The 24,966-nt window shown below is 51.1% G+C and overlaps 4 protein-coding genes and 1 non-coding gene across 5 annotated transcripts; 1 reads left to right on the top strand and 4 right to left on the bottom strand.

Moving 5' to 3' along the window:
• The first annotated feature begins 81 nt into the window (after positions 1-81).
• TGME49_293760 (EF hand domain-containing protein) lies at positions 82-3,797 on the top strand. The gene has a single exon (XM_002370136.2). The coding sequence runs from the start codon at positions 1,267-1,269 to the stop codon at positions 2,839-2,841; it is 1,575 nt and encodes a 524-aa protein (XP_002370177.1). The 5' UTR covers positions 82-1,266; the 3' UTR covers positions 2,842-3,797.
• Positions 3,798-4,776: 979 nt separating this feature from the next.
• TGME49_293750 lies at positions 4,777-4,850 on the bottom strand. Its single transcript has one exon. It is a non-coding gene; the product is annotated as a tRNA-Asn (tRNA).
• A 1,141-nt stretch (positions 4,851-5,991) lies between these two features.
• Positions 5,992-8,372, bottom strand: TGME49_293740 (hypothetical protein). Its single transcript, XM_002370135.1, has 5 exons — positions 7,994-8,372; positions 7,343-7,438; positions 7,077-7,148; positions 6,583-6,651; positions 5,992-6,360 (listed from the first exon to the last, which is right to left on the bottom strand). The coding sequence occupies exons 1-5, from the start codon at positions 7,999-8,001 to the stop codon at positions 6,315-6,317; spliced, it is 291 nt and encodes a 96-aa protein (XP_002370176.1). The 5' UTR covers positions 8,002-8,372; the 3' UTR covers positions 5,992-6,314.
• A 1,167-nt stretch (positions 8,373-9,539) lies between these two features.
• On the bottom strand, positions 9,540-19,488 carry TGME49_293730 (DHHC zinc finger domain-containing protein). The gene is made up of 14 exons (XM_002370134.2): positions 18,476-19,488; positions 17,932-18,141; positions 17,162-17,269; positions 16,889-16,987; positions 16,513-16,611; positions 15,354-15,904; positions 14,798-14,890; positions 14,152-14,401; positions 13,566-13,639; positions 13,133-13,292; positions 12,414-12,541; positions 11,900-11,986; positions 11,133-11,535; positions 9,540-10,858 (listed from the first exon to the last, which is right to left on the bottom strand). Exons 1-14 carry the CDS (start codon positions 18,824-18,826, stop codon positions 10,556-10,558), a joined length of 2,916 nt encoding a protein of 971 aa, XP_002370175.1. The 5' UTR covers positions 18,827-19,488; the 3' UTR covers positions 9,540-10,555.
• A 2,582-nt stretch (positions 19,489-22,070) lies between these two features.
• TGME49_293720 (hypothetical protein) lies at positions 22,071-24,834 on the bottom strand. The gene is made up of 6 exons (XM_002370133.2): positions 23,806-24,834; positions 23,430-23,702; positions 23,197-23,313; positions 22,938-23,024; positions 22,727-22,824; positions 22,071-22,632 (listed from the first exon to the last, which is right to left on the bottom strand). Exons 1-6 carry the CDS (start codon positions 24,199-24,201, stop codon positions 22,593-22,595), a joined length of 1,011 nt encoding a protein of 336 aa, XP_002370174.1. The 5' UTR covers positions 24,202-24,834; the 3' UTR covers positions 22,071-22,592.
• Positions 24,835-24,966: the final 132 nt, after the last annotated feature.

Genomic DNA, 24,966 nt, shown 5'->3' with positions numbered 1-24,966 from the left:
CACTGCTCTCGATCAAGAACAGTTGCACGCCAGCACACGGGGTCCGCCGTCGTAGGATCTTCGTCTCATACTGGCAGGACCGTCCAAGGGTACTGCGGAATGGCAACTGCGATTGAGATAGTCATTTCCTCCGGGTTCAGAGAACTTTCAGTTTTTGTGGTGTGACATGTTTTCACTTGAAACGTCAGCTCCCGAAAATTTCTACCGTATAGCCCTTGTCGTGGAAACCCAAGTCGAGTTCAGTCAATTTCCTCTCAGTGGCGGATGCTCCCTCCTAACTCGTGTGCGCGTGTGGCGCGAGGCATAACGTGCAGCTGTATGCAGGAGCACACAAAGGTGTGTTTTCGGCGACCCCGTGTTTTCCCATTTTCTACTCACCTGAGTTTTTTCATCGAGAAGTGACACCTCCGATCTCGCGTACACGTTTCACTCGCCGCTGCAGACTCGACTCCAGAGGGGTGCTCAAACCAGCCATTGGCTGGTCGCGAAGCGGTGCCTTTAAACGGCATCGGTCCGTCGATTACCGCTGCCCGTCCGTCGACTGCGAAAGCCCGCCGGCGTCGATTGCTAGTGGTGGAATCCCAATCACGCCAATTTGTCGCGACGGTGGTTCCAGTACTATTTGGTTGGCCCAGAGGCGAGTGTACGCTGGAACCCCGTCCAGCGCTCCGCAGGAGTGCGGTGCCCGCCTGACCGAAAAAGTAGCTGAGTCGAGAAATCAAAAACAGCTAGGATCGTGTTCAAAAGAAGTACCGTTCCTGCCTCGCAGAGGCCAAAGTCTGCATTCATCAGCAGCGACGACATACTTATGTGTGTCCTCGAGCCCCGCGCGCAGCAGGTTGTAGGCTGTGTAAGCGAGTGTGTGAGTGTATGTACACACCGTTGCAGTTGGATATCCCATCGACCAGTTCATTCAGTCTCCCTATTTTGCACGAGTTACTTTTCCGGAAGCATGTCATCATCAATATAATCATATGGATGCTTCAGACGTAAGGCAAGCTCTGTCTCTAGTGATGTGAGCTCCTTTGTACGCGCTCTAACCGGTTCTGTTGAGTGGCTTTCATATATCTGCTTTAACCACGTGCTTCCTTCCTCCGCCAAGCTTCACCCACAGTTTGTCTCCCTCAGTCAGACGTCACCGGAAATGTGGCTGTAATTGCTCCTGTGTAGCTCTGCCGTTCACAGTAACTGTCATTCCTGCGACGCTGAAATCTCACCGCTTTTGTGTCTCCTCTCTAGTCGGTTCGTCGTCCCCCCCCCTTCACCATGAAGGCAACGCCGTCACTGTCACGTTTTCTGTTCCCGGGGTTTCTCCTGTTCTCCTCTTCCTTTTTTGTGTCTCCCTTCACACATGTCGCGTTTAGCTCAACGCTAGTGAACACGCCGGTCCTTGGCCGGGAGAGTCTTCATCTTTCAGCACCCTCCGAGGGGCTCGAGACACATTCCGCACAGCCACAGTTCTTGGACAAAGGCGGTTCCGGCGAAAGCTTTGATTTCGGAGGCCCGTGTTTCCCTCGTTTTACTGTAAGCAATGAGGGAATTTCTCCCCAGGAAGAACCGTCAAGGGAGCAAAGTCAATCAGCTGCTGCCACGCACAGAGGACGGTGTAATACGTCTTCCGCCCAACAGTGGGGCGATAATCGAAGTTGCGCCTTTGGCAAGCACTTGACACCGCGAGCATGTGACATTGCCTTTGCGTCCGTTCTGGTAGGCAGTGAGCATCCCGATAGAGATCAACGCCAAGAAGGGACTCCCATTCTCTTTTTCTTCGACAAACTGGACAGAAATCGGGATGGTGTGCTCGATCTGAGGGAAGCCGTTCGCATGTTAAACGCGCTTCTCAAAGAGATTTCCCCTCCAGATAACGGGTTCCCAGGCATTTCTCGTCGGGACTGGTTCTCGGTAGCATCCGCTTACGACCGTGGCTTTGTGTCGGAAATCGTTGGACTCTTTGATGAAGATGGAGATGGAGTTCTGCACTTGGGTGAGTTTTCCGCGCTTCTCCTCTCTGTCCACGCCAAGAGCATTGGCCAAACAGCGCTGCTTGCGCTGAGCATGAAGCATCGTAGCGGAATGGATGACCTGTCGAGTGCGGGGTTTTCGAGTCTCTTCGGAAATGTTTCCTCCACCGCACATGGCCAACGGAGCAACATACCGTTTTCGAAGATGGGTACACCGGGCCAGTTGACGCGCGACGAATTAAAGTTCACTTTGCGTTCCGTGCTGCAGCAACAGTACGCCGATGCCGAACACGAGGTCGCGGTGTTTATAGAGAGACTCGAGCGTGAGGAGCGCCGAAACGGTCCGTCTGCGGCCACCGACGAAGCAAGGCAAAGAAGAATACACGAGCTCTTTACGATGAGGGCCCTAGTGGAAAAGGGACTCGAGGGTCGAATTACGAGAAGCGACAAGAACGGCGATGGGCGGTATGACCTCTTCGAGGTAATTGGCGCTCTCGAAGCTGAATCTGAGCACATCGGAACGTGTTGGATGTTTGCTTCCTTCGATCGGGATGGGGACGGGCGACTCTCCATGGCGGAGGCTCGCACCATAGCAGAGGAAGCGACGGTGTGGACAGTCTCCGACGGGCGTGGAATCGCCGTCGATACGGGCAGGGGGTTGCCTACAGTGGGCGAAAAGTCCAGGTATTACATACAAGACAGGGATACCCAGATGGACGTGCAGCGTGAAGAGGTTTGTACGCTCTGTTGGATTTTAGATGCAAACAAAGATCAGTTTGTTACCTTCGATGAATTCTCCTTTCTCGTCCATAACGAGGATCTTGTTGCTCTTGGGCTTCGCGCAATGCTTAAACGCGACAGGGACATCGTTCAGTTTTAGAATCAAACAAGTAGGAACCGGTCACTAAGCCTGTGGTTCCAGGCTATATTGTGGCTCTGAGCATTCTGCTTTTTTCCTTGGTGTGGCACAACCAAGGTTGATAGGAGAGGTTGTGATGTACGGTCAGCTGTTTTTGCGTGACAAAGAAACCTCGACGGCCGCTGCAGGGTTATTATGGTGGCTGCCAGCAAGACAACTGAAGATCGATGAAATCTGTTCCGGGTTCCTCACAAATTTGTAGGGGTACAAAAATTCCGTGTGTGCGCTGTCCGTCATCTGGTGTTCACCGGTGTATGCACAAAAGTTTTCATTTGTAATGCAGCAGAAAACAAAGTCCCATCTTGAGGTATTACAAGGTCTGCTGGTACTATATACTTTTTATATGTTTGTTAATGCGGAATTTATAAATGGGGGACTTGCGGCGAAGACATTTTCCTTCAGCATAGGGGAGGTGTGAGGTGGTACGGCTTTGGGGATGGCTGTTTGACTACCACCAGAGCAGGATACATTGACAACGTGCACTCATAACACTTACTCTCCGGCTGTCAATCACATGGGTAGCAGTGTGAACGAGCAACAATATAAATATTGCTTTTTGCAACAAATCTTCAGAGCGTCAGCTCCAAGGGATTTATATTTTCAGTTGTGCGTCGCTTTTTTTTTGTTTGCGGGGTGTGTAAAGGCCTGCCCTGGTTTCTTCACCCAAGGGAGAAGGACAAAGTTTGTATCTGGGATTCGCTTTTTCGCAACTGCCTTCGAAAGTGTATTGTGCTCTGCCATTCATCAGTCCATCATCATGTGAACACAGATTCGAGCCCAGCTTTTGCCACCATCAAGTATATCGGAGACAGGTGTCTGTAACCAGGTCCTCACAAATGAGAGTGCGCACTCGACATCGCCTGACACGCGCCTTCGATTGAGTTTATCTTTTCTCACTAGGCAGCCTTCACACCGGCGTGGTTTAGAATGAAGTTCCAGAATGCGTGGGATATTTATCTGTTTTCAACAAATGCAACACTTTTTCGTGGTACACTCTAACAGCTGTTTTCCAGATGCGATCGACGCGTACAGTCAGCTGTATAGACAGCATCAGTGGGTATGCTTGGACAACCAGTGTCACAACTCTAAAGTACTTGAGAATGATTCCACTATGCCTCTGTGAAGAGAAGCTACACTTGTGTGTATGTTTCAAGGAACTGTCGATGCCACGCCGTAGCCGCAGGTGTCAGGACGGAAGCATCACCCTGGAACCTTTCTAGGTGGAAAACGGGGCCGCACAACGTCTGTATAGCTCGCAAGTGCACACAATCACACCTGCAGATCTCCGTCCTATTGTAGAAATCCGCTCAGGTCAACTCAGGATATTGAGTCTACGTTTGCAGTATCAGCACAACTGAACAAAGACTTGGAAAATATGGCCTTTTACCGAGGAAGGACTGCTGTTCGGCCGAGCCTTCATCTCGTGGTGTGCCTCTGGTGACCGCGGGTGATGGAAGAAGTCGAAACACTTAGCCCTGTTTTGGCATGATGGAAGCAGCGGCACTCACTTAAATGAGCATTCAGTATTTAAACCGGCTTTAAAGTTAACCTAGGGGGCAAAAACCGTTTACCATTTCGGTAAATGTAATTTGCGGGGGCATAGATTGCGTTGTAGTCAGCGAAAGCACTAAAGCATATTGTCTCTCGCTCACGCCGCCTCCTGATTACGGTGACGATTGATTTTTCCTCACGTATCAGGGAGTTACCAGACTGAATCAGCGCACAGCAGACTGTGGCCAGCAAATGCAGCACCACACTCCGGATTTACCTCTCTGTCCGTCCCGAAAGTAATGACATCGTCGTAACAGCAACTACTGAGGTGTATTACAACACAACAGACTAGCAACCACAAAAAACGGCAACACAAAGGATGAATCTCTGCCATTTGGAAAAAAACGGTACCGGCTGGGATCGAACCAGCGACCTTGTGGTTAACAGCCACACGCTCTAACCGGCTGAGCTACGGAACCTTGTAAGCTCTCCTTGCCACATTCCCAACTAGCGGCTGTTGATAGGGGCAACAAAGAAGTCTACACCGCAGTTGTTGCTGTACGGTCTGTTCTTCGAAAACTGGCACTTCCTCGGATATTCACCAATTGGTTGTCGGCTTCTTCTTGGTAATTAAAACAAGAAGTCAGTGCGCCTCACGCGTCGTACCACTCTTTTCTTCACAAGCACGCTGCGTCGGCTTTCTCCACCAGTCGAGCAGGCTACCGTTGAGCAGGAGCGCGGCGGGGGTGGCAAGGCAGGATGTATACAAATGAGAACTGAACGGGTCAAAACAGTTCAATCTCCTGAGAGGGGCTTGCACAGATCGATTCAAATTAGTGTCGAAAACACAGCAATCGCTGGATTGTATAATAGACCCTAAGTCGAACCCTGGAGGGTCCGTCAAACCGTACTGCTGTACCAGAACCGCTCGGATTGTCACTCTACCATTTGTGGCAGTACCTCGTATAGTTGACGAGAGTATCGAATTTCTGTGTGTACAGAGTCGCGTTCACGTTCCGTAGGCATACCATTTGTGTGGTGGCCGTCGAAGCCCCCTGTGCGCGGTTACCGATACTTTTTACACAGAGAAGCATGGCAACGGATTCGCGCCTGCGTCCTGTTTCTGCGTCCGCGAAGAAATGCAGTAGGTTTTGAACGGAACGCCCGATGCTGTTAACGAAGCCGATGCAAACCAGGAGAATAATTCTCGGGCATCAACAATGCAACACCCATAATGCAAGGGAGGGATATCGGAGCGACGCACGCCAATACTGCCTAGTGCTTAGATGTCTAGCGTCATAGTGACTTGTTCTGGCCTTCCTCCTCGAATAGCAACTCAACACATGCGACCTTTTCGCCAAGCTTGTGTCTACGATATCGGATAATATTGTCGCGTAGTTTGGTGCAGGTATTGATGGAAGGAACACAAGCGAATGTCGTCCTCAGTGACCCTCTAACTCTAGACCTATCTTCCTCCGTGAGTTCTTTGAGTTTTCATGCCCCAGTATTCGGCATGTGTTTGCTGAAACCTGAATCGTCATTTGAACCTTCCGTTATGTCTCCGCATCAGTATTGCGCCTAGCGTAACATTCGAGACGGGGAAGGCACAATGCTCGCCCCTAACGCCAGTGTAGTAATCTGCATTAGGTTTGCACATCTCAACGCGACATGCTTCCATGTATATGACAAGAAGTATCCCAATTGAATGGTTCACGTTACTCAGGGACGCCCATGTGACTCCCCATGAAGCAATTCGTGACTGACACTATGTTCACTGCTCACAGCTCTCCTGCTATAACACACTTTTTGATATTCGGGGTACATCAACACGAACCGCAGCATTTGCAACAGTGAACACAATAACCGATCGACTAAAAGTCGGAGTCAAAAACACGAAAAAAACCAGAGCGCCGAGATGGGCATCGAGGTGGGATGCCAGGAAATTAACAAGCTGACATTTGGGAGGCGCGCCTTTGTTCACGTTCAGCTCTGCGAAGAAAACTCACAACGCACAAAATGTCGCTAGCTTGAATTATCCGTTTGAATACAAGACTTTATACCCGTCATGGACGAGCGTATGCAATAGTGGAGGATAAACATGACCCGCTGCCACTCCGCGTTGCAGTTGTGTTCACATGTTCACGGGTTACTGCCCTGACCGAGTTCCTAGCTGACACAAATAGAGTCAACATAGTTAAGAAACGTGCTTACACTTTCTGTTGGAATTCCGCGTCCAGCGTCCTGTCTCCAATCAGCCGCACTGCACCCGGCATTGGAACCCTGGAAAAAAGTACATACACATGCACTCAACTCCGTTGCTGTACCAGGTTCTAAGAAATCCTACCAGCCACATTCTTTCCCCCATGCAGCAACTCTCACAAGCAGTAACAGAAAAACTGAGTAAGCTTCCGGACGAGTCGTTGGTGCCGCTATACCACAAAACTGATGCACGAATAGAAGATAAACTAGCTGTCGCGCAGCAATTAACGCGAAAAACGCTGAGTTGGTGGTGATTCAGATGTGTGTCAACATGCACACCGACGACCAGCTGGGAGGTTCGTCACTTTTCCAACCGTAGCGACTGCGTTCCGCGCTGTCAAAAGATGATTTCTCGTTCCGCGTTCACTTTCGGGCTTGAAAGAGGTGGACTGGCTTGACTTCAATAAAAAACTAGTTCGACGCCCGTTGTACGTATCGCAGCTTACTTTCTTTTCTCGCTATGCGAGTCACCATCTTTGGATTGCGGGTCGCGCTCTTGGGGCCCCGCTTTTGACTCTCTGAGCACAACAAAAGTGACTCAACCAAGGCAACACGCTATCTAGCATGGTTTATGATGTTTCTACACACACTCGCTTCGTGCGAGCAGCACGCAAGCTTCAAGCGACCCCGGCTTCACGGTAGCACAGTTTTTCTGTGACATTTTCTGTGTTCTGATAACAATGCTTACATCTCCTTCACTTAACTGACCTACCCCACTAAATGATGTAGGCTTGGGTCCGCGACCCGATCCGCTGTGGCCTGAATTTGGGGTTCCTCCGCCACATCCATTGTGTATCCGCGCTCAGCTCTGAGTGGGATGAACAACACATGGCACACCGAAGAATCTAGTCAACGGCGCATACTGGGAAAGCCTGCAATAGAACGGCATGTGCAGTGACACCATATCTGATCGGACACACTTGCGCCACTGCAACAAGACGTACTTTCATACACACCCATGAGAAAACAATCAGCTTCAACACCGACTCCAGCGCAGAACGCACGTCTAAAAATCGACCAGTGATCTTCTGTTGCATCCCCTGAGCTTCCTCATGTGATCATGGAAATGAGCTAACGCATTCTGGTAAAGAAGCAGAAAACTCTGGCGTGTACAAGGGCAACAGAAAAATGTCCCCTTGCACTATGCAGCGCAAAGCACCTGAATTCAGGCACTCAGTTCCACACGCGCTCGTGATTGAAAATGCGTACTGTGACGGAAATGCGCGCCGGCACACGAAATAACTTTCAGGGAGGAAGCAAAAGCAATTTCAACAAAAAGCCGTGGGTCATACGTATGCAATAACAATGACAGATTCGGTTGGCAGCGGCACGAAGGCAAAGCGTGGGTCAAAGGAATCCTTACTCTGACATCGTTGCCACCACGTTGAGTGCTGTTGAAACGGCAAGATCTGGAGAGAGCAAACAGACGCCTCCCGAGGTGTTAACCACACTCACTTCACTCGAAAATAAGCGAAAAACGTCAACGCTACAAAACGTTACTCTGTGGAAAATTGTACCGAAAAGAAGCTCGTCGCAACTTTTTATCCTACTCCACAACCAAAACAATGCCGAGGGATTCGGGTCGGGCGACCAGCCGCAACCTCCTTCCAACACCGAACTCCCCGAGGCCCACACTAGGGAACGAGACACAGCGAACGTTTCGGTCCGAGTTCACCACGATGTTAGCTTGCATTGATCAATATTGCCAAAAAGAATGCAAACGAGAAAGTTGTTCTGAACGCAAATTCAAAACCCCCACACCACGCCCTCCAAACTCGGTTAGTGTTGCGACGCAAGCACGGTATCGAACTTACCCGCCCAGTTTGCCGGTGTTCCTCGGCTACCCTGATCGTCGCTTGCTGGAAGCTTCGTTTTGACACTTTAGTTTGAAATGTCAACCGCCTGATGACGTCGCCAGAGAGAAACGCCGCAATCGCAAACGAACAACCTTGCGCTCGAACGAAGTCACTGGCACGGTTTCACAACGGCGATCCGGTACCGGTTTATCACTAGCCAAGCTTCACCGACACTAAGGTCGGCTGGAGAGACTGCGTGCTGCAGCGAAAACGCCAACAAAGATTCACCCGTTCCAGCTTATCCGGGAAGTCTGGCACATCGGCGACGTGACAGATGAGGAAGTAGAGGCGACTGCGTTTACAGTTGTATGCTCCACCCCCAACATAGAATGGTTTGAAGAAGTTACCAAATCCTCTGGGGTCAATAAGAACATGGAGATCGTAGCTAGACCATCTGCCTTCTGCTGTACTACAAAGTAGATACTGCCGTCGGAGGTTGCTGAATCTCTGGCGTAAGCAAATTTATCCTTTTTCGGCACTGGAGATGACTTTTGTGTCTTGGGCTTGACAAGCCTGTCGTGTTAACTGAACAGATGAGGTTTTCTGAGCCGGAGAGGCAAGGAGGACTGCGTGTCTGCTTGCCTGAATCCCTTTGAGGCATGCCTTCGCTGGCGTGTTTTTCCCGGTGCGAAAGTGCCGTTGCCGAGGTGGGCTATAGCTTCCTAGCAAGACTTGAATGTGAAGACCACCTGCCCGTTTCGGAGTCGTTCGTCCCTCAGTTTTTTTGAATCACATGGGATGCGTAAGTTACACAAATACATCGTGTGCGGTGCCGCAACAGAACTGATTACATGCTTTCATGCTGATGGCCATCTGTGTTAGGTGCTTGTCACACATTATTCCAGGGTAACACGCGGCATATCGAACAGACATTTGTGTTTATTCTTCCCCATGGTGTGGAGTACGGTGTTCTCTCAGTAACCTGAAACTGCGTAGTTTGCAGCGGCCACCCGCACAACAACATCCGTATGTGTGTATTGTGGGAAGATGTGGTTTGTAGTGAACGGCCGGTCGCATTCATGAGAAGTATGAATAGAGTTGCTCAAGCTTGTCTGCCGATGAAAACCCCAGCCGGGGGGAATGATTTTTCAAACATCAGAAAAGGGTAAAGTGAAAGATCTTTGCCAGCACACTTGTCATCCCTAGCCTGAGAAGCGTGCGTGTCACACAGGGTAATGCAACATGAAACGGACAGCAGATCTGACTTTTCCCCGAAAAGCGCAAGAGGCAAGAAGTAGCACAGATGCCAAGGACAACTCCCCCTCGGTTTGACGAGGGAGACAACAAAGGGGAAAAAACTTAGTGTGCACGCAGCCACCTTGAGACGGCAACAAAGTGAAATACTCACAGCTGGGACATCTTGCGCCGGAAGAAACGAACCGCAAGTTGTTTACCACATTTTATGGTAAGAAACACAGAAAGGCATGGCTTCAACTACGAAGGTGCCCGTCCCGAATGCGGGGCGGCGTGTGCCCTTGTTCGGTCTCGCCCTCTTTGTTTTTGGAATCTCTTCATGTTGTATTCACTTGGAGGGGTGGGGGTACCGGAGCACGGAGGACCAGAAAGTTCGAAAAATTTACGTAAAATGCGGCGTTGGCGACCGTGAGGAGAAAACTCCTGACACAGAATGCCATTCAAGCAACGCATGTCCACCCCACTTTAGACGAGCTTAGGCAGGCACACAGAGACCGCGACGGTTGGTCACGAAAGATGTCTAAAGCTCATCGTGCGTTTTTGTCGGCGATGAAATAGGCGCGTAGCGTTTCTCCTCCCCACAGTTGTGTCATTTACTCTTCCAAAACGAAAACAAAAAACAGCAGATGAGAAAGCGTAAATGCCTACTGTATTGACCTGCTTCCTTTCCCAAAACCTGCACGCTTCGCCGCTCCATACGGCGTTTGTGTCCGCCAACGAAAACCACTTATCCGTCTCAAGGAAACAGGGCTCGTAGATTAGATGAGGTAACGACGCAGGTGTTTGCATTCTCTGTGACTTCCCTGTTCGTGCTTCTCTTCTCCCCCCTTTAAAACTAAACTCGAAAACCATCTTACCCACATCGTCGGGCTGACCTAGAAGGCACCGTTGCCGGCAGCACTCTGTACATACACCGCCTGGGTGGCTGCGGAGATTGGGTACGAGAAGAACTGCTGCCCATTACTCGCCTTTAGGTCCGAGAAATCCTGAACATCCCCTTGGTACACGTGCAGCGGCAGCTGCTCTCTGGGCTTCAAAGAAGTCGAACCCGAAAATTCTGCCGGAGAAGGAGGCGTCTTGGTTGAGTTCACCGGCGAGACAAAGTGCATGTTCGGCGCGTACCCGCCCGGATGGGAGGTCGCCGTGGATGCGTCGGAAGTCATGTACAGTGGCTGCGACTGAAAAACAGACCCAAATCGACACAGGCACATGCCCAATCACGAAAATAACACCGTTCTTGAGTGAGATGTTTCCGACAAAGACCTGCCTCAGAGCACACATGCCGCACTCGTCGCCTGAGATTGCAGTGAAAGCCCAGTGCGGAAACGCCAGATAGCGTCCGCCGAGCACCACCTGGAGCCCCGAAGGCAAAGCGCCCAACAGCTCCCAGGAAATACCTCTCTTCTCTGTCATCCATCTTGCCAAATGGCTGCCTTGCCCTGCTCAGCTTACCGGGAGCATCTGGTAGCCCTGTTGGGGACCAGCAGCGGGAGCGGTCGACGCATGCGAAGGGAAGTACACAGCAGAGGGCACGCGCGAGGGAGGGGCCATCGTCGTGCGCTCGGCGAGAGGCGTTCCTGGGACAGATGAGGAGGCTAGAGGGAACTTCGCTGGGTCTACGTAGAAGGAAGGAGCCTTCGAGTTGCGCTCGAGCAACTGAGGCTGGTGTTTGTTTAACAGAGATGCCTCCAGATTCCCGTCGCGGATCGCCGTCGCGGTCGAGGAGGCGAGCGGCAGGTAAGAGCCTGAGGAAGGCCGAGGTAACCGCGGAAGAGGCCCGGAAACGCTCCCGCCCACGGGGCGTGTGTACTCCTCGTCCAGCAAGTCCGAGTTACGCCAAAACAAAATGGCGTTCCTGTACAGAATCCCGCACAGCCACATGCTCAAAGGAAAAGTGGCTCGCGACAGAACGCTGGGTGGTGCAAGTCTTTCCCGTGTAGTACGTAGAGCAACCCAGTTGCTGTCAAGTTCGTTGCAAGTGGACAGGCGGGAACTGTGTGCCTCAGAAACGAAGTGCGTGGCCTCATCTCTGCCACACGAGGCACGGCGTTATTTCTCGCGTTCTCGGAAACACTCAAGAGGGGAAGCGTATCAGAGACAAACGATCTGTAGGCTGGCGCTTCTCAGCTTGCGAGTTCCACAGCACCCACTAGTCGACCGGAACAGTAACAGAGGCTAACCGGACTCGAATCTCCATGTTTTACGATCCAAAAACTCACCTGATCATGGCAACAAACGACAGGCCGCGGAAGTCCCACAGCCATCCGCTGGTTCGGTCCATGAAACGGCGGCGGATATGCTCGGGTCTAGAAGTAGACATGCAAAAGCACCGCACAAATGCTCAGTCAAGTCCTGCAGCATGTACACGATCTCGCCTCGGCCGTTCCCACAGAGGCGAAGGCTCGCCAGCCGTGAGTGTGCTGCACGGGACACATATAACTGATCCTTGTAAGTTTTGTGTTTACTTGGCTCCTAAGCTGCAGTTATGGCTTCCTTCGTTTTCACCTTGCACCGTTACATTCAGCAGCACACCATCATATTCGGTTGTCTTGAGTGTCCGCACTGATGTAACCCACATCGAATACAAAAAGGCGGAAACGACAACACGGTACGAGAGGTCGCTTAAAGAAGCCTGGATCGCTTAGGACTCGAACGCTACGAACGAAGATGCTCGGAGTCCAAGTGGTCGAAGCAATTGAATGGTTCGGGCAAACAAGCAAACAGGAAACCCACTTTTTAAGGAACTCGTAATATGTGACGTTGGTGAACATGACTCGAGTCGTTCGAACGAGAAGGTACACGACGAAGACGAGAGCCATGAAGTTCAACATGCCCGCTCCCACAGAAGCCGCCATCCAGAGCTGCAGAAGACAGGGAAGAAGGCGGAGCGCGTGTCAGCGCACAAGAAGGCAAGAGCAAAGAGAAACAAAGCCCTGGTCCACCTCAGGAGTTCTCCCGAGACAAAGCCGCACACAAAGAATTCACGGTGGAGAAATCTACAGAGACTCCCAGATTTTGGTAACGGCATCCTGGGTACGGCACACCTCATCGAACTACATGAATGCAGCCGTGCAAATTCATTCTCGCTGTTTCAGGCATCAAGGAACATCTGCATATCTATCTACGTATTGATACAAACGCGTTTATATCTACAGATGTTTCTCTATGTCGTGAAATTGATGTACAACATGTACATGCTTCGCTGCCGAATTTCGTCCATATCTGCGTATACAGAGGGGATCCTGTCTTTCCTGTAGACAAGAGAAAAAAGTGGAAGGCTGAACTGTAGAGTGGAGCGCTCGAGACGACGCGGTGCATTCGACGTTGAGTCACTTGGTTTCTTCAACTAGATTCGAGGCTTGCATGCAGCTTGAGCCCCCCGTCGAGAGACAGCGCGTGTGTGTGCTTGTGCGCCTTTCCGGGCATCTCTGCATCCTCTAGTACCGACTTACCAGCTGGTTGAAATGCAGGAAAAGGTGGGCACAGTAGCGAAGAAGCAACTGCTCGTGACACACGAGCAAGCACGTCAAGCAGAGCAGAAAGAACCAAAAAGGCTGGAAGTTGTTCCGCGCAATGCAGGTGTCCACCCAGACGCAGTGGTGGTCTTGGCGCCTGAAAACCACGTGCAAGAGACGACGAAAAATGATGCTGTCATGTCAAATGTCCTTATCAGTGGGAATCTCCCAAGAACACGCCGACATCTATACATACGCAAATGCACATATGCTGCGTACAGCCATATCTGGGTGAGGAGACGGAGTGTACGATATAGGTGAACACGCGAGAGACAGAAGGGAAACATGCACTGTGCGTTGTCGAAAAGATCAAGAACAACGAGGCGAAATATGCGCGAAAATAACAGCGCGCGGAAAAAGGGAAACTTACTCGAGGCAGTGGCCACAGTCTGCGCAGTGGTGGATGCGAGGCGTCTTTGTGATGGCACAAGTGACACAGACACCCTGCAGGCAGAGAACAAAATCTAGAGCACTCTTCCCTTGAGTCTCATCGTTCACCTTCCCCATCTAACAAAGCCTTCAGTCTACGGTGCAATTATGCATATAGGTGGATTGAACGGGATGCCCAGAAGAAGTCCAACTTACCCGGACTACCTGCCGTATATTGATGCTGTTCAGCGGGTTCTACTGTGGGCGGAAAACCATGCACACTAATCGATGTGCATGCATATAGACCTGCACGCAGCTCCTTCTTCTCAAATCCTGTCATATATATATAACCAAATGCATGTTTATATATACTAATATATGAAGGTATATCGGGGCAAATCAAAAGTAGCGTGGAACGCCTTTCAGGATTGAGAGCTACCTTTTTTCCAGAGTTCAGTGATATGCCTTGGCCTTTGCCTTTTCCCGCAGAAAGCTTTCATCTTCTTCAAGTGCTATGTCCGCACCTAGTGTAACATTGTTTGAACAGTAAAGTTCCACCTCTCTGGCTTCCGCGCGTGGTATCTCACTTTCAGGGTTGGCGGTCCATTCAGAAGCGTTTCGAGGTATTCGTGAGACACACGTTTTCGTCTCTCATTTGCCACACCAGACATGAGAGCCAGGACTTCTCCTCGGAGAGATTTGAGCGCCGTAACGAGGATGCGCGTGTCTTCTTCTCGCCCTGCTACGAGCTCTGCAGTCGCCAGACCTTCGTGGGTCTGAAAAGGCAGAGGCGTTCGACGCAGCTCCTGCAGCTCCAAGTTCAGCCGAAGCTGCTCTCTGCAAACAAGAAATGCATTCAACCCAATGCAGGTGTTCAGGCTAGAAGAGAATGTCAACGGCATTCACGAGACCTCTGTAAGGCGCATGCGCACTATGAAGGCATATTGGTGAAACTCCCTGGTTCACTGTATGCGTTTCCCTTCACCTGCATAAAAACTCAAACGTATGCATATATTTATATATATATATATATATATATGAAAGTATTGATATGTTGATATGAAGGTTTATTGATTGGGAATCTGTGTGTAGGCACGGGCACGAGAGAGTTCCAGGAGATGTATATCTGTGGAATGTTCTTTGCGGGTATATCAGCCCAGTGGCTGTACGTCCAATAGTCTTTTGAGTCGCATACACGTCGATAGCTTGTCTGTGTGGGCATCGTTTGATCACCTTTCGAGTTGGAGAAGGCGGTAGTGGTTGGGTCCGACTGCCGAGAGGGTGGATGGAGGTGGAATCTGGTCGAGGATGTTCGGAGTCATGACTCTGGAGAGATTGGACACGAGCAGAAAGTCACTCGAATTTGAGACAAACCAAGTGGGTTCTCAAAAAACATCGGTGTTTTGGAATGTACGCTGGCGAGCGAAACTGTGTGTCCCTCGCCTATCCGCCCTCAGAACTGTGCCTCTGCATGCCGTCCCATCTCGGAACCTGCAGACGCAGCACTTGAGTGCTTTGCCTTGGGCGCTAACGATCGGATCCACAGTGCAACTCCACGAACTCCTTATGGGTATCGTACGACAGCAAGATTATTCCGTATCGCTCTTTGCCTCGTCCCCGTCATTTCAGACCTCCCAAGCGCATGCAGTGTCGCGATTCCAAGTTTCATACGATCCACAGTGCTTCAGATATGTTCACATACGCAAACAGATATGACTCCACAGTACGTAGCTGTACAGACTTGTGTACCTTTACAAGCTTTGAGTGTTTCCTTGTCTCCGGAGCTTACGGATGAATCGATTCGTATTGGTCTTTGATGAGGTCTTTGCTGCCCGGTGCAATTCCGGCGTCTCCAGAGTACGTTTTCCACCAGAACAGCTGGGTGAGGCCCCACAGGAAGATCCACAGTGCCCCCAGGTCCCAGGAGGCGAGGTCGAGCGCGTGCAGTTGACAGAAGGCGTTGAAGAACAGAGGCAAGTTGCAGAGCGTGATGGTCCAGTAGAGGCTCGCATAGCTGCTGCGGAGTGCGCGAGTGTAGCCAAAGAGCTGGTACTGCAGCCGCCAGCTCAGCAACAGCAAGTACGAGAACCACTGTCTCTTCAGGAGACAACGTTGCAACACTGTCATTCCGGGACACTTCCTACCGGAACCAGTCCACGGCCGATCGCGCATTGTTTCAAACTGAATGCCGATGTCTGCGCGCGTGTCGATCAGCTTCACTGCGCCGTGCTCACAGAGAAACTGCAGGGGATCGTCCTCGGCAGAGAACCCGCCCGTCTTCGCCACCGCTGCGTGCAACACCGTACCCCCGGTGTGATCTCGGTGATTCATGCTCGCACCCTGAACGAAGAGTCAGGAACAGCGGAGAGGAATTCACGAAACTGAGGTCGCCTCGAGGTGAGGAGAGACAGACAGGAGAGGAAGGCAGCGGGAATAGGCGAGGAAAAAGAGATCCAGAAAAGACGCGAAGTGCAGTGATAGGAAAGTTGAAGGACCAGAAGACACAAGAAGGCAGAGAAAGACACGTCGGAAGACCAATGGAACACTGACATCTGTCTGATATCTGTAATTGTCCTTTCGGGGGATAAAAGCGGCGGAAAGCTGAATGGAGTTCGAAAAACTCCGGAAGCGCTCGATATTGGACGCAGGGATTAGAGTACAACGGGGAACGACCAAGTCAACTCGTCGCACAGAGTTAAAGGAGAAAAGTAATCCTGACTCAAGATTCACTGAAGAACGCTGTGGAGCTTCTGGTGGCCGTCCTAAAGGCGAAGAGGTTAGGACGCGAAGAGCCGCGTCTCTCTCAGGGCATGAAACAACTTGCACTGTTTCACGCGCACTCGAGACAGCCCATATCAGTGCTATGGAGAACGGGAAGAGAAAATCAGCTCTGAAAAACCTGCAGTGAAAGTGGAAAGAAACGTCTGCATGTGGATCCTTGTTCTTACCCTCGCCACGAGCCACTGCACGATGTTAGGATTTCCATGCTTGGCAGCTAAGAAGAGGGCCGTGTATCCCATCGAGTTCTGCTCCTCCAGAGAGACACCCTGAGAGAGACAGGAAATAACGAACAAGGAAACGCCACTTTCAGTTGAATGCGCCGACATGCGGCTCGTCCTTGTATGCGTGTCAGCAAGCGCTAAAAACGGTTGCATGTTCACACATCAGAAAAGACAAACACTTGAGGAGGACCGCCTTCAATTACGACCCACGCATAAGACTAAAGAAAACACCGCTGGATTCACAGCACCCCCGTACAAACTCGGAAGACCCTGCAACTGCATGCAGGCGATGCGTGCTGCTTGTACACCTGAGTGAACTTACATGAAGGTACATGAACTCCAGAATCTTGAGGAGTTCGTGAGGTCGTTCATCGTGGGTGGAGGACGCGGTGGCCAGAAAAGGCGTCATGCACGTTCGCGACTGTGGAACGAAATACACCACAAGCACGGTAAGTAAGATGCGAACAGCAGCGTTTCTCGAGATAAAAGATCATTTCTTTCTCCTCATCCGCGTTTACACCTCCTGCTGTTATCTCCCTCCGTACCCGGCGCTGCGATCTACCCGTGTTCTGCCGGTTGTTTAACACTCGCGTACCTGAGCAGCGAGGCACTGGGGACCGACAAGGTTCACGAGGAAACGGACAACTTCGAAATGTGCGTTTCTCGCGGCGAAGAAGATCGGTGTGTCGTCATTCAGAGGATGCTGAAAGCAATACGTGTGGAGACACACAAGGCGTGACAACAATCTCCTGACAATTTTCCCTGTCGCACCAGAATTCGCGGCGTCTAGATCTATCAATATATAACCAGACAGATTGTGTCTCAGGAGCTCAGAGTTTGTCGTTTCGAGATGAGGACCATCTTTCGAAGGCACTTTTCTCGTACCCGACAAAGTAGAAGTACGGCTTTCTAAACAATATATCTGGGTAGAAAGCGGTCACCCTACACTGATATGCAGAGCTTGGGGGAAAACAGGAGGGCAGCAAGTGACGCTAAAATGTGATCTTGCACTCAGGATCAATGTGTCACCTGGGATCGCTGCAAAGTGGACGACGATCCCAAACTCGCAAACGACCTTCACCACCCAGAGCCCCATTGCTTTTGGCCTCGCAGCAATTCCACGCGGTGCTCAACAAACAGGCTGTTTTTGCACAGACCTGTCTCTGGTTTATGTGTGCCCAACGTTGGATTGCTATCACATTCTGCGTCGTTAAACGATATTCCATCCCAGATCCGTGAAATAAGGAGATACAGGGCACTTGGCAAGCAAGAGGAGGTTTAGGCGAGTGGTTTGGTGCCTGTATGGCTGCCATACAACACCGCCGGCAGATCTGCGGGTCGCCTGGTTTTGCCAAGTAATCTTACCCGCGCCTCAGGGTCCATGTGGTACTCAGAAATGAGTTGTTTGACGACAGAGACGTCACCGAGGAAACACGCGTGGTGGAGAACGGTGAGCTCCGTTAAAACAGAAGTTGCCGCGGCGGCTGTTTTAGCTCCAGAAACGAGAATCAGCTGACGGACGAGTCCCATGAACTGCTCTGGCTGGCGGCGCCGAGCGGCTTCGGCGAAGAGCGCCTGCAAACAAGCGGCATGTCGGTTAAAACGCGTTACACGGAATTCCTGTTGAATACATGGATCGAGCACGCCTGACGGCTCCACCCGGAGTACCATTACATCTCTTGAATCACATGCAGGACCGATTCTACTCCGGTTAAACGGGCGCTATAGGTAGCCTAGAAGCTCGCTTGATTTCGAATAAAAAAAACCGAGGAGTTCGAAAAAGCAGGCCGCCCCAGTCACGCCACGAGCCGACGTATGGGATCGCAGCGGCCAAGGTCGCATGGTACTCAAAAAACATTCCTAGAAAAGAGGGATGTGTCACCACAAAGACATCCCCAACGTTTCTCACCTCAAACGCGCCAATAGGGGTGGCCTGAGTTCCAGAAAACATGTCCGGCTCGTTCAGCTTGTTGGGAGCGGCTTTGTTCGCTGCGGGTTCCTCGCCGTTTTGCGTGACCTGAGCGCATCGGGTGTCGACGGCCACACCGGAGAAAGCAGGGGCACCCTTGTTCGCATCTGCAGGAACCATTCGCGAGAAAAAGCGTGGGTCAAGAGGTCCAGCGGATCCCGGAGGTGGGGCAGAACTAAGGGAAACGTAGCTCGCGCTGTATCCGGCAGTGCTGTGCGCTGAGGCGGGTGCGGCATCCGAAGAGTTCGCACTACTGCCTTGCAGCAGCGGCTGCGCTACGACAGACGACATCGTAGCGAGGGGAGCAGTGAAAAGGAGAAAATTGGTGTGAAGGAGAGGGCAAAAAAGTGTTCGGACAGCTCAGAATGTTCAAGGACACACGGACAGGAAAAACACGGTTACGGCAGGGGCTTTGGTGGAGCGCTCGAGGAGGGTAGCGCGGTAGCGAGTGAGAAAGCCAGGGACCAGTAGCAAGGACGACGACGGGAAAAAATTGTAACTAGCCTGAAGGAGGAAGAAAACGACGAGACAACCTTCAGGACAGTCAAGACAAAAACTCACGAAGCCAGCAGGACAGTTCTGGTGAGGGCAGCGACGGAAGCGGCTCACACAGACAGCACACGACGTACATTCAGAAGCAGGAACAATTTAGCAAGTGGAAAGAAGCGAATGGCAGTAAGACTTGTGGCACAGAGCTGAAAGGGTTTCGGCAAGTGCAAATGACGAAAATAGGGCAGTCGTTGGCAGCCGGCTCGGTGGTCAGCTGCGTGCAGCCACGAAGAAGACTGAAACGATGAGAAAACTCCAGGTTTTGGTTTTGCATTAGGACGGCAATCGCGAGGCAAACAGAAGGTAAGCGGACAATGAGAGAGACGGTTTAAAGCGGTGGCGCTGAGTGGGAGACGTAGCTCAGGGAGACCAAACTCCCGGACGTATTGTATTTTCAGTTCGCATTCACTTTCCAGCCACTTTTCCGACTGGACAGAAACGCGTGGAAACCTTCCGAGGAACGAAGCAAACACATGCAACGGAGATCCTGTCTCCGTCCGCAAAAAGCAAATCCTCAAAAAGGACGCGTAGCGCGTGGTAGATGCGCAGCGATATCCAGAGTCATTACGAAAGCGCAAGACAGGGGGGAGAGTTGTAGAGCGGGGAGGTCATCCCCATGCAGTGTGGTTGCCAAGTCGGTTAGCTTCAAATGAGGCGCTTGGTGAAGAGTTTTGATAGTTTATACGCATCCAAAGTGCTGGAAATATCCGAAAGTTTGCCGAACTAACGGTAAAGATTGGTCAACTTGCGCGAAAATGGACAGTGAACACAGCGCTACAACCGGCATACGCAAAACAGCCAACTCACGAGAAGACACTCCAGTGACGACACATCGCCGACTCTGCTTGCTCTGTCGCCCTCTCTGCTCCTTTCCTCTGGATTACCTGCCCCCCCTAATTCAGACATGGGGAGATTTGTCTCATCCCCGTTGTCTCCACTAAAACATGAATGCGAGACAAGCTGACCCCTATACTGAAAAAAGAAAAAAGCAACGAGCTTTCTTTCCCAGACAAGAACGCGAGAGGGGGCGAGGCTGCAAGAGGCGAAAGAACGGGAAACTGGGATGAGAGTGGGTGCACGACGAAAGAGAGAACGACGCCCGGGGATTTAACACATTCTTGCAGAATTATCGCGAAAAGCTTGTTTTGCTGAGTCACTCCGCGTGGCCGGTTCCATTTCTGTCACGCTATTGACGAAACCTTTTGCTTAGACAAGGCACCAGTACGCACTTCCACCGCCTCCCCTGCAAGAGCTGGTAGGTGGGCACGAGAAGCTTTTGCGTCGTCTTTGAGGCGAGTCCACCACTCCAGCGCTGTCAATGAAGCAGATCAAAAGAAATTCGAGTCAGTACTACTTTCTGGAAATGCAAGGCACTGGCGTCTGCGGCAATTGATGCGGTACTACAGACTGCACGACCAGTCACGCTAGAAAAGTCGAGTTCACGGAACAGTAACACGATAGAAGGCTGTAGAGAGAGAACAAGTGGAGTTCTGCTACAAAATACGCCATCTTCCTCTTGATTCGAGCGGTGAGCGGTCTCATGATTTCCCCTTGCTTCCGTACATCCAACGTGCAGCGTGTTCGGTCGCTCGAACGTACAAGCAATGCAAGATTGGAGAAGTACTGGTTTTTCCCTTGAGCAGGTCGTGACAGCAATTTTCACTTGGGATTCAGGTGCTACCCAACGGTTTCGTTCCCACAAAGTGCAGCAGATATCCAGGACCACGCAGAAATGTACATACTACGAACATATGCAGAAGCGTAGTTGAAAATAGACTGTCGGGGAGCAGGCTGAATGAACCATGTTGTTAAAACCAGGATGCACTTTTGATCTCCGTGTTTCCGTCTGTCCGCGGTTGACCTCTTCAGAACACAGGTCGTGGATGGGTGAGCGTATTGCTTCACCGTGCTGAAAAACGTGATATTTTCGTCTGTTTGTTTGAAATCCACACGGCAAGTGAAGGAGACTTCTCCCGGTGAACGGAAATATTTTATACCTAATTAGTACTAGCGTTGAGAGAGAATACTAACGCTGCTGTCTCCCCGGCTGGACCTAGAACGTTTGGAAAAGAAAGCAGGGATCCACAAGCCAACACAACCACTGTCGGACCTGATTTCGTGCCTTAATCTGCCAACTACGTAAACACTGAAGGAAAGGGACAAGGAAAAGAAAGGTTGCACGCGATCGAGAGGGAAATCGGCAATCACCTCGTTGTATGTGTATAGGACCACCTTTGCGCTTAAGTGTGCGGCGGAAGAAGATACAGTCTGCTCCTTGCATCGTGATGCTATGCAGGGTGGTTCACAGCCGGGCTGACACTGGACTAACCATTTCTGCTCAATCGTGGTCACTCAAGCGAGAAAAAAGAGCACGTAACCTAACAGGGCCCTGGTCACTGTTGCGATGCTGCGGTCCATACCTTTCATCAATAATAGACCCACGTTTTAAACTCGAACCGGGTCCTAGCAGATATGCACCGCCGGAACTTACTCTGGTTCAGCGCAGCGAATTGGGCTGTTCGGATCGAATTCCTCCGTTTCTCTTTGCCGATTGCAAACGTAATCACCAGTGACCGATTAGCAGGCTCGTGCAGTTATGGTCTGTTGGGGCGATCGGTCCTGCTTTTTATTGTTGGTTGTGTCACCACGACTCGCAGCACTGGCCTACATCGATATTTTCGTTCCGTCATATCGGAAGTAACGCGTTTAGTGGTTAAAGACGTGAATTGGGGGAAGGGGGGAGGCACTGAATGAAGGCAACTCTTCAGCACTGTTGACGTCCCCTCAGATTGGGTGACGTCTTCTTAGGGCTGCCAAGTATTTGCGAGACCAAAGCACCAGAATGATCCCGACGTGAAACACTCTGGTGGTTGGTGTCGCCGTTGAGTGGCTGTTGTCTGCATGTGGATATTGAAGGAATCTATATCAAGTCAGTGTCAATCTCACACTAGCCGAATGTCCACTGAAATCTTTAGACTCCAACGTCTCCCCCTCCAGTTTCTCATCATTGGGTAATATTCACGAGCGTCTCTTGTGGCTGCTGGTGCCCATAACTCCTAAATGTATCTGCATATTTGGACAAGTTTCGCATGCACTCTTGAACTCATCTTTCTTCTGAGCATAAACACAGATGGACACCGGCCGATTGACTGCGTTTGGCCCACGGATGTCCTCAAGATCGCCGATGGCAACGGGATTTTAAACTCGACGGACTCAAGAATTGTCCTGCGTCTGCCAATGCGGTCTCCCATCGGTGAAGGGGATCAAAATCAGTAGTAACGGAAGTGACAATTTGACAAGAAAACAAGCCATTGACACCGGGGATCCATTCATCGCCCGACGTGCGAATGCGACAGTCCTTAAAACCGTTAAAAAGCTTTAACAGAACAGGAGCATACCTTCGGGGAAAAAACATAAATTGTTGGGCTGGGAGCTCAACCAGAAACATCGGCATGTTTTGCTTCGGCGCACCTGAGTGACCGTTACATGTCCAATGATGAGGACAGCACTACACTTTGGAGTGTAGCGGTTTTAGGCTTGGTGTTCCGCTGCGCACAAAAACCACACACACCGTGGGAACGCATGATGCAAGGTCCTTCATAAAGAGCGTGAAACGACCGGATAATACTTCAAGAGACTTACTGTATTCTGTAAGTTACGCCGCTGCCAACCAGCGTGGCCTCGCGCGGGCTCCTCTCCATGAAGACACAGTCAATAGCTCTCTGAATGGCTCGCAATTGCTGTCCACACATGCAACACCCAAAAAACAGGATACAATATTGGGAAAGTGGTGCCCACGCAGTCAATCGAGGCAGTTAGCGACAACTTGCCAGCGTCCCTTCTAGAAGCTTACAGCAAGAAAGTGTTCTGGAGCCAAACCTGGCCGGCAGCGGACCACCTTCGCAAAGCGCACCGACTGTGGAGATTCCACCGCCAAATTCTGCAGCAGTTCATTAGGCACACAGATTATATACATGCCTGTGTACTGACTGTTGCGGCGCTTAAATATGCCATCCTCTGAATTTCGTACCGCGGTTAAACGGACGGAAACTAAATTGTTATGGAAGCCCACTCTGAGGATCGCAGGATAAGCTGCAAGAAACGTAGCTTACCGTGGCTGCGAATTCCTCAAAATCATTGTCTCCTATTGAAATCAGATCAACACGCTTAAGACCGGTACCAGGCATCTTTTCGCGATGCCGACGGATAACTTCCTCAAATTTCCTCTTCTGTACACATGCACAGCACATGCAGTGGAACACTCGAGGGAGGCAATTCCGCGATCGTTCTGGTCCACTAGCTCTTTTACCCATCGCTCCATCCCTTACGCTATTTTGTGGCTCACCTTTGCGTTCATCCAGTAACTAAAATACGCGGAGCTTTCGTAAATGTTGGGCTCCCGTCCTTGGGGGCAGGACCGGATGATGGGAATATCTTCTTCGTTCAGCAGTTGTATGACCTCCGGAAACATGGACTCGAATACTCCGAGCCACCTCGGAGACCTCGCATTTGTAACGATTGCAACCGTGTTGCAGAGAGACTTGGCCTTGCGCAGTGCTTTCAGAATGTGAGGAACCAATTCGTTCCTTGTGCGCACGTTGATTTCTTGCAAAATCGCCTGAGATCAACGCAGAGCAGCGCGAAAACGCCATCAATTTTGACAGAGATACTACGCCGCCTCACATCACAGTTCCCATGCGGCTTGTTTATCAAACTCCTACCTGGTAGACTTCAGCAGCCGTGCGGCCATCTTCTTTCTGCGCCGCGTACGATGAACGGATCCATTCCGTTGGGATCAGTGTATCATCCAGATCAAATATGAATACAGTAGAAGTGCGATCTACGGACTTCGGTGATAGAGGAAGCGGAGGGGCGAATACGGAAGTGGTGTCCCATGTGTCGCAAGAAGCATCTGAGTCATCGGATTCCTGTCCCAGCGAGCAGGTTTCGCATTCTACAGCAGGAGTAGGTGTACTGAGGTCACTTCGTTCCAGGTGGTCCCAATGCCGGCATGCTCCTGGCTTTGAGACACTGGACTGCCCCGGAAGCATAGCAACGGAAGCAGACGCCCCCATGTTACCGCTGGCAGGACATTTCCTAGACAAAGTGAGCAGCATACTGCCAGCCACAGGTAATGCCGATCTCAAATTGTAGATTCCCCCCGCCTAGTTAATTGGTTCGTTCGGGCAAATCAAGTTGAAATCCCACTGAGCGACCTAGTCTTGGAAGTCAGGAAAGTGAAAAGGGGAAGCAACGACGTCGAGAGATGCGAGTATCTCACAGCTTCTCGATGAAAACGCGGACTCATACTTGTCTCTCATCCTGGCCGGAACATAGTGCACTTCTACCTGAATATGACAAATCAGTTTCCTGAGCACAGAGGGAAAAAGCTGCTTTTTTCTGGCCCTCCGCCAAGCGCGGTCGACTCCGCCGTGAGCACGAAAGGGAAGTGAAGCACACGATACATGGCTCGAACGCGCAGGAAAGTATTGCTCATCGCTTCGCTCGCAGCATGCTAGCTACTTGTGACCCCGCTCATGGCGCCGCGGGAGGAGGCTTCACGAGTCTCTAGTGCCTGCTATACATGCTACAGAAGGAATGGCATGACGGCTGCGGGTTTCCCCGTGTGATCTACATCGAAGCTTGTCCGCCCCGGCTAAACCATCTGCGTGGGTTTCACGCATGGCGGAGACGGCTTGTATCAAAAGAAGGCGTCAAACGGCCGACATGTGGGAACGGGATAGCCCTGTAATCTTTCAAGGTAAGGTTGATATAGAAACCCCGCTCGCTGGACCCCATCGGCGGGTCTCTCGTGGAGCGATGCTCCCGCGCAACATGCAAGACCAATCAAGCAGCAGCCCCTGCCAGAAGACGGCTGGCTA

Source organism: Toxoplasma gondii, chromosome Ia (genome assembly GCF_000006565.2).
Source record: "Toxoplasma gondii ME49 chromosome Ia, whole genome shotgun sequence".
NCBI classification, from domain to species: Eukaryota; Apicomplexa; class Conoidasida; order Eucoccidiorida; family Sarcocystidae; genus Toxoplasma; species Toxoplasma gondii.
This window is presented reverse-complemented; position numbering and strand designations above follow the sequence as displayed.